At 37.9% G+C, this 9,394-nt stretch overlaps 1 protein-coding gene across 1 annotated transcript; it reads right to left on the reverse strand.

The window, feature by feature from the left end:
• Positions 1-789: 789 nt before the first annotated feature.
• On the reverse strand, positions 790-4,859 carry nansa (N-acetylneuraminic acid synthase a). Its single transcript, XM_053334998.1, has 6 exons — positions 4,629-4,859; positions 3,386-3,601; positions 3,207-3,306; positions 2,908-3,062; positions 2,002-2,268; positions 790-1,851 (listed from the first exon to the last, which is right to left on the reverse strand). The coding sequence occupies exons 1-6, from the start codon at positions 4,758-4,760 to the stop codon at positions 1,642-1,644; spliced, it is 1,080 nt and encodes a 359-aa protein (XP_053190973.1). The 5' UTR covers positions 4,761-4,859; the 3' UTR covers positions 790-1,641.
• Positions 4,860-9,394: the final 4,535 nt, after the last annotated feature.

The following is a 9,394-nucleotide window of genomic DNA, read 5'->3' on the forward strand; positions in this document are numbered from 1 at the left end:
AAAAAAATAAAACAAATCCCAGTGTCTCATAACTACCAATTTACCAATCAAGTCTCTTAAGGATAAAGAAAACACAAATAAATCGAGGTCCAGGCTGACATTGACCCTCTCATCATCAGATGCATTTGATGCTCAATGCGCACTGACAAGAAAGTGTAGGCATCATACATGTGACTTTAACACTTGCAATAACAAATGCTCATTCATCTGCAGATGTTTGCAGAGAATCAGCTGGAAACTTTGATTCAGGCTCTGTTCTACATCCATGGGCATTACAGATTGCAGAATTGCTGTTGTTGCAGCGCATGTACTGTGAAATAATTTATTGTTTTGAAAGGCTTTGAAAAATCCCTTTGAATTACATTTCACGTTTTACAAACTGAAGTTTCCTAAACTCTGAACGTGAGAGCTGATCTAACCTCATGAGATATAACAGGTGATATGAACAAGCCTGAAGAGTCACATACTGAGACTGCAGCTCCTATAACTGGCAATTTTAATAAAACTGCATTAAGTTAACTGAATTCTTATGAAGAATAACAAAGAGAGTGATGTCCATTTATCATGTCTGAACTCTAGTAGTGTTTACTTCAACACCTGATCTATTATATCCAAATACTTCAAAATCATGCTCAAATCATTTTCCACACAGAAATGATTATGCAATATTGTACGCATCATACGCAAAATGTTTAAGTAGAAATAACCTGGCATGACAATAAGATTACGTCCTTGTATGCTGGACAGCAGGTATACAACGTTGTAATAAGAAGGAAACCAAAGAGGGAATTTTGGCAACATTTTATTTGGAGGCTTCATCTTTTCAGAACATCATAGATTTCAACAGATTTCCATATATTAATGTGCGTTAACATCCTTGATCCCAAAGTTATGATTACAGGACGGTGTTACTGCCAGACCAAAGGCAGGAGGAGACAGGTATATGATTGAAACATGGAAGAAAATAATGCATACACAGGGCTTGAAAATTTGAAAGCACACAACATATGCACATTTCTTTCTTCACAAATAAACTTATTTAACCTGATTTAATCTGAGTTTTTCAGCATCTGGCTCCAATAAGGTCAGAGAAGCCGCGCAGGCACAAACTCAACACACAGGCTTAGAGGCATCCTGACACCAGCTGACAATCATGACAGTGTACTGAGTCTGTATAAGAAGAACTGACTGATCTAACCAGGAGCTTTACCTCCATGTGTTCAATATTCTTTTAATCTCTACAGCATGTAAGACCATTACAGTGCAAAATATCTATGATGCTAGTTTTTTTTTTTATAGAGCCTGTTTGTTGAACATTTAGTGTATTATTTAAGGGTGGCTTTAAGAAAGAAAGAGAGAGCTAAGGGAGCAAATTAGTTACCAGAACACAGGAGTCCTCTGTTTGAGCAAAACCTGTGATAATATTCAAACTGTCAAGACTCTAATGTGCAGTACAATTATGACAAATTATTCAAGAACCCTGTAATCAATCAGAAATGTCAGCTGCACCCAAAAAGAAATACCACATACATACATACATGTGTCATCTTGAGCTCCCTCTAAATTTTCCCCAGAGAAACAAATTACATTCCTCTCAAATTAAGTGCCTTTCTGTACCACTTTCAAACCTCTCTGCCATCCTCAGCACTTAACCTTCTTGCCGTAGCTTTCCACCACATCCGGCGCGATGCTCTCGTCCTCCTCCACGTCCTCAGTCACAGATTTGCCTATCAGCTGGAAGATGTCCTCGGCTGCAACACCCATGGGCTCGGCCACCTTCACCGTCATCATGTCCAGAGTCAGGACTGTTCCTTTGGGGATCTTCACTTTGGCCACCACTGTCTTACCCAGCTGTAGAATAAAAAAGGAGGGAGTGACATTACTTTTGTTGTAATAGCAAAAATTTGAAAATTATTACAATATATATTTTAAAGGAGAAGCTTTCTTTCTAAAGAAGGAAAATAGTCATTATGTGACATGAAAATGTAATTTAAATCTCACCTTATCATGGCATGGCCGCTCGCAGGGTAACATCTGCTTAATGCCACTGCCCAGCGCCCTCTCCACCAAGCGGATGGAACGTACCAGCTCCGACAGCTCAGAGGGCACCAGTGAGGCTTCATGGTCATTTCCTTTCCACGTCTTGTCCAAAGTTATGTGACGCTCAATGATCTTTGCCCCGAGAGCTACGGCTGCCACTGAAATACTAACTCCAGACTCATGGCCAGAATACCCAATGGGGATATCTGGAAATTCCTTCTGGTATTCCTGTTAGGATGAGCATGTGAGAGAAGTTACACTCAGACACTGGGGATGTAAATTGCTATGAGAAATGTTTGAGCAAACCTAAGATTGGGAGTACAAACATATATCCCTGCGTGTGTTGAAATCATCAAAAAATAATATCTTATGATGCGCAGATCTCCAATCTTTCTGTGTTTCTACTCAACTGGATCTGAATGGATATAAGGCTGTAGGATTGATTCAAATCCATACAGCGTAAGAATGGTGTGAGTTAAATTATGAACGCTGGAATCAAGAAACTATTAAAAACTATTAAGTCAACCTAATCATCCTAGTTCTACTTTATCCCAAAATACATAGAAGTGCCTTCAGCGGAATAACTTCTAATATCTGAGAAGATGAACAACAAATAAACCTGATCAAAAAATGTGTTAAAACTGAATATGACCATTGTTTGGAGTTATACATTTTAAATGCTAACAATTCAATGCAATGAGACGTACTATTTTAAGACCCTTGAAACTAATTATTCAACTGCTAAAATGTGTCTCAGACATGCTTGAATTTTCTCAAGTGTTTCTGTTAATGGGTTAAAATGATTTACAAGAACTATTATTTATTTCCCAACACTTTTATATGAAATAAATATCTTGTTCTACTTACTGTGATCACTCTGAGGTTGACATCTTCTGCCTCCAAAGGATAGGCACTGGTGCACTGCAGGATGGCAAAGTTTTGGTTGTGCTCTTTCACCGTCTTGTAGACCCGACGCATTGTCTCCATAGACTGCATCCCACTGGACACCACCATGGGACGACCTGACGAAGACAGTCAAGAGGACAACAGCCTGATAAACATTGTGTATAACATGAGCAGAAGGCAAAATGCTACTTTTGAACATGCATCTTATAATTCAGTGTCATGCTTAAGCCATTTTTCTAGATGTGACAGATCCCACTCACCTTTCTTGGCAGTCTTCTCCAGATATGGGAAGTTGTTGGTGTCTCCAGAGCCCACTTTGAAGAAAGGCACATTGAGCTCATGGAGAAACTCCACTGCCATCTACAGGTGGAAAATGGCAAGGTGAAACCTCTCTGCTGTTCAAAATATCACAAAACATCTTCAAAAGTATCTTTCTTACCTCATCCATCCCTGAAGCGGTGAAGAAGATCCCCACCTCCTCTGCATATTTCTTCAGTTCCCTGTATTGCTCGTGGCTTAACTCCAGATGGCGCTTGTGTTCACCGTAAGTTTTCCCCCAGGAATGTTTGGATGTGTAAGGGCGCTCTAAGGCACGCTTGTTAAATTTGAATTCTAATTCACTCTTCTGGAACTTGGCACAATCGGCACCGCAGTCCTGTAAAGTATGGGTCAAAATGAAGAGGTGATGCTTGGAAAAGTAACAGCAAGTTACAGTTTTTCTGAACATGCAAAACTGTGATTTCTTTTTTCACCAAGCAAGTGTAACAATAAACATATTATGAGAATAAAGTTCCCATGTTAGAAATCAGCAGCTGCTTAAAAACTCAACACAACCTAAACTTTATTTTAGTTATTTAGAGCTTTGCCTCCTTTTTTCCTATATTAAGTGCCAAATGACATAGTTCCTTCCAGGAAACGTGTTAGTTCCTATTAATAAAAGTGTTATTGAAAAAAATATTGGAAGCAATACTGAACTCAAAGAACTGCTGGAATAAAATAACCAGTGACATATAATTTTCTTGTGTGACAGGAATGCAGTTTTTCCAGTTTACTTAACTGTAGGCAGGTGAAATGAATAGTATCTCTTGTATAGCCTACAGCAGCATTATACGATATAATGTGGTTTTACGTCAGCGGTCATATGAGGTAAAAATCAGAGATATTATAGATCCCCTCATTTACAGTAAAAAAACAAAAACAAAACAAACATAATTATTCCAGACTTTGATTAAATGTCTTTGAGATATTTGTGACGTATTTTATATACGTTTATAATAATGGATAATAGATGAAGAATGTCCATGTTGAACTGAATAAACAAACGTACAAAAATAAAATAAGTAATTTGGTACAGAGACAGTAGCCTACTACGTCTACTGTGCCACACAGTCATGAACAGACAAACCAAACTCCATTCACAAATATGGCAATTTAACACTTCACAGCATGGCTTCATACAGTTTTACAACAATACTTGCAATATTCACACTATTTTACTCGCCATTACATTCAGCATTTAATGTGCTAAGACTCGTCTACTTTACATTTCATTCAAAGTAATGTTTCAGATGAGGAAGGCGTGGCGACCAACATGTTAAATTTGAGTTTACATTGCGTGATATGCTGGTCTTCCAACATGTAAAATCAATATGTACAATGTATTTCCGTGTGAGGTTTATTACCTTTGCCATTTTGATCATTTTCTTGGCAATCTCAATGTCTCCCTGGTGGTTTTGTCCGATTTCAGCAATGATGAAACACGGATGGTTTCCTCCGATCATTCTGCCGGGACACAGCTCAAACTTTAGAGGCATTTTGTTGGCAGAGAAGAAAAGAAAACACAACTAATAGAAGTAATTTTATAAGCGAGCTGAGACTGATGTACAACGGTGAGGCGGTTGAATGTGTAGAAGCCGACCGGAACACTTATTGTGCTGCACATCCGCATTTGTGGTTCAACGTAAAAACCGGTCCTGTCCACATGGTAACCCTAGATTTGCGAAAGATCTCGCGAGAGTAATCATTACAACCCACACTGTAATCTGCCCCTCACCCAAAATAATTGTTTTTTGTCCCTAAACCTAACTAGACGTTGACTATAGTGTTATCACATAATAAAACAACATTATTTTTTCACAATGACAAACAACGCGCACAAATCTCGCGAGAGTTTGTCAAATGTAGGTTTACCCTCTAGCACGACCGTACAATCCGGATTTCCTTACAAAATAAATACACGTACTTATAAAATACGTGAGGAGTTGGATGAACAAACAGTTGATGAATCACTTTCTGTAATCTCAAGTCACCACTCTGGATAGTATATAGGCTTAAAAAGTTTAATTTTGCAAAATGTATAGAACATCTTGGCCCAAACATGAAAACAGTACTTATGGTAATGTGTCAGCATCTGCATTTCTACAATATGTTGTATATATAACACAGAACAAGCTGAGACTAGTGAAAAGTTCTCCCACACCTATACTATAAACAAACCTGGAAAAAATAGAAAACTATTGGCAGAAAGATGTCTCAAATGAGTGACTCTGAGCAATTCAAGAACTGCCTTGAAACTATTTCAGCAAGTTTCTAAAAATAAATGAGACAAAACAGTTAGTCGCCATACCTGTCACACTACTGTCATGATTGCAACAGTTAATGTGTGAAAAGCAGCCAAACTGGAAAGAGGGAAAACAGACAAAAGATGTCTCACCTATTAATTATCCCACACAATCATTCTCACAGCTTTTTGTGAACTATGAAATAAGACAAAATGAATAAATAAATGAAATGAATAATGAATATAAATAAATGAATATAAAATGAAAACTATAACAGAAAGCGTTTTAAAACCCTTTTTTTTTTTTTTTTTTTTTCTTTACAATATTAACATTTCTCAAACACTGTTTACTATTTAAGTTCCTAATTGTGGCACCTTAAAATAAACAGAACTTCTAGGTGAAATCCCAACACCATTTAACATTAAGATCCCCCACAAATGCAGTGAATTTACACAGGCACTGCATATAATTCAAGTGCAGTCATTAAAATCACATATTTTACCACAATCTCATTATGATTAACAGCTGGGAAAATCAGGCAGGGACAGATCATTCCAAATACAGATGATGTTCCTTAGGAACTGTTCCTACATATGAATAATGCCACTGAGTGAGGTAATTTTACAAGCTATCCATTGTTCCTTTGTCAATTCAGGCAGGACTGGTGCAAACATTTACTCTTTAAACATCTGTGGCCTATAGAAAGCAAACAGATGGTGTATGGATGTCACCAGATCACCTGATAATATTTGCATGCATCCGTGTTTCATTTCTCTACTTAAAACTGTACAAATCACTGCTGCAAACTCCAGTTCCTCTCCACTTCCATAAAGTTGGGGGCCTTGCAAGAGAAAGATTTTAAAAGAGAATTGTCAAAATCAGTGCAGCAAAATTTGAGATATCCTGATTTTCACTCTTTTGTATGGGTGATCTCAGATCACAGATAAGATGCAAAGTTTCTTCACATCCCACATTTGACTGTTGACGCACTTTTAAACTGAATTACGTAACTTAATGCTTAACGCCACACCCTGTAATCATAAGCTTTTAGCTATTACGTTTCATTTCAACACACGTCTTTGTGTCAGCTAATGTCAATATGTAAAGTCAAGTTAAGACCTACAGACCTTTTCTCTTCATCAAACTGTTTGTCTTCCACTCAGACACAGAGACTTAATCCTCTGCTTCTGTCTTGTCTATATCTTTTTCATTCTGCACACTGCTGCCCCGTCGGTCCATCTTCTGCCATGGCTGCATCTTTCTTTTTTGCATTCTCTTTGTCTCTTCGTCTCTTTCTCTCTCTCTTCCTCTTTATCTTTCTATGTGCCTATTTTCTATCATGTCCACTAAGATGCCACCTTAACAAACACTGACTCTTGAAAATATTACAGATTTTGTGAGAGAAAATAATGTTGAACGCTAGAAATCTCATCATCATCGCAGTTACTGCCAATTTTCTGTTGATCACTTGATCAATTGATCAACTAATCATTGCAGTTCTACTCATAACCCTGCTTTTTATATGAAATGATAAACATAAACTCTGTGAAGTAGCTACAACAGAAACAGTGATATTATATGGTGGAATATATTTCAGAATAACTGATGCTGAATGAATTGAAAGGGATATACAGCAGACTGCTGGAAGAAAAGTTCTCACACCAACTTTCTTGTGACATGAATCTAAATCTGAGCATATTTCATATTATCGTGGCAGTTCTTCTCAACAAGCAGCACACATCTGCCTGACAGGTGATCCCATCCATCGACGGATGGGTCAGACCAACACTGCCAGCTCTAAAGGCTCCAGGGATGCAGTCATTTCCCTCCCCTGTGCAAAATCACATGGCGTTCCATGACCTTTGCTCCCATTGTCTTCCCTGCTCATGCCCGGAATATCCAATCAATGTTGGTGAATTCCTTCTGGAGAAAAAGAAAAGAAGGAGTAAAAATCTATTTGTCACTCATGCCAATAGTGTGCATATTGTGTATGATGCCTGTTATCTGTGTTTTTTCATGTATTGTATATGTACTTGCTGACAATATCCAAAAAATTTTATTCATGAACTGAGCTGATGAGATGAATTTTAAGAGAGTAACTTTGGGAATGTTGCCTTGGCCTACCTGAAGCCCCCATACCTTGTTAGCACAAACACACACATACATGGATTCTCAGTTTTTAAACAGTCCTGCCAGCTGATATCCATTAACATGAGAACTGAAAACACACACACACACATACACACACACATACAAAAGGTTTATACACTGTTCCTTTTTCCTGTTATGCAAATGTTCTCTTGATCCTTACAGTCTTCCTCATAGTTTGTTGAGGGGGCATGTCGAGTGAGACAGGATGCAGTTTCCAGTCTAACTGGTCTTTATATGACAATACCAGTACTGACGTGAAATAAAATAAATATGCATTATAATGACAAGGCATCATTAAGGTACTGGCTTTGTCCATATTGTGTGTACAGATGCCAAATACAGTCACTCCCATGTCCTTCCGTCTCCCATCTGGCAAACAATTCCATCGTATCAAAGCCAGCAGCACCAAAATGTTCAATAGTTGTGAGCTGTGAGACTAAATACTAAATACTCTTACATACCTTGGCTAACAGGCCCCAACATTATGTCTGCCTTCAAAGAATATGGTGAGTTAATAAAACTTGTCAAAGAGTGAACTGTTCCACAATCAGCAAGATTTCCCTAAGCCGTTCATACTCACATTTGTCATTTAAAATAACAACAAATGAATTAAAATATTTGGGTGTGGGAGTAACGAGGGGGCATCGCCTGCTTGTTTATGGCAAACTCTAAGTCACTATTCAAAACGCATCATTTATAAACTCAAAGGGTGGTCCCATCTCTCCATAACTTTGACAAGCAGAATCAATGCTGTGAAAATAAATATCCTTCCAAAATCATTGTTTCTATGTTTTTATTCTAATACAAAAATCCTACTTTACATCCAGTGTCAAAATAATTCTAGCTTCATTTGGAACAAGAATAGACGTTGAATTAGGAGAAGCTTATTTTCAAAGGTCAAGACCAGGTGGGGTAGTGCAATTACCTTATTTCCAGTTTTACAATTGGGCGTGTAACGTTCATGCTCTCTCCCTTTGGGCCCAAGCTGATAAGCATGCTGAAAATCCAGTTTGGAAAAAAATAGTACACAGTTCATGCTATCTGACCTCCCTGACTGCTCTTTTGTTCTCTACAATGCCTCTGTCATTACACTATGTTAAGAACAATCCCACTGTAACACAATCTCTGACAATATGTATGATGGCTCTGTGCTTGCCCCTGTTTGTCCCAGCTCCATCTATCATAAATGACTCTTTTAGTATTTAGAAACAGAATGTCATAGGCAGCATGGAGGCCTTTTTTAAATGTATTACCATCGACCAAAATCCCAATATGTCAGATTATTTTGGACTCATAGTTATATTAAAGCATATAAACCTTCCTTTCACAGTTTGTTTCATAAATCATCCTCAGAATCTCTGTTTTCCTTTGAGGCGTCAAAAAGGGGGGACAACTTATTTTATTTATGATTATAAGATTCTAAGGTCTGGAGATTTGGGGATGGCTATGCTGGTGGAGCAGTGGAGATAAACCCTGAAAGTGCTGCATACAGCCTCAATCTGTGCCCAATGTGGCCTCATTCAATTCAAGGTGCTGCATCACCTCTAAAGACCCAGCGGGGGACAGGGGAGGAGGTGCACTCACACTTTAAATTTAGATTCTACCTGTGACAGAAAGAATATGTTTTTCTTTTTCTTCATTGTTTTCTTTTTATAATGCTGTGTGGCTGATCTGTATGTTCCAAAAAAGCCATTAAAATATGTTGAAGAAAAGAGAGAGAAACAAAAACGGACTGT

The sequence above is a fragment of the Scomber japonicus genome, chromosome 2 (assembly GCF_027409825.1).
Source record: "Scomber japonicus isolate fScoJap1 chromosome 2, fScoJap1.pri, whole genome shotgun sequence".
NCBI lineage: Eukaryota > Metazoa > Chordata > Actinopteri > Scombriformes > Scombridae > Scomber > Scomber japonicus.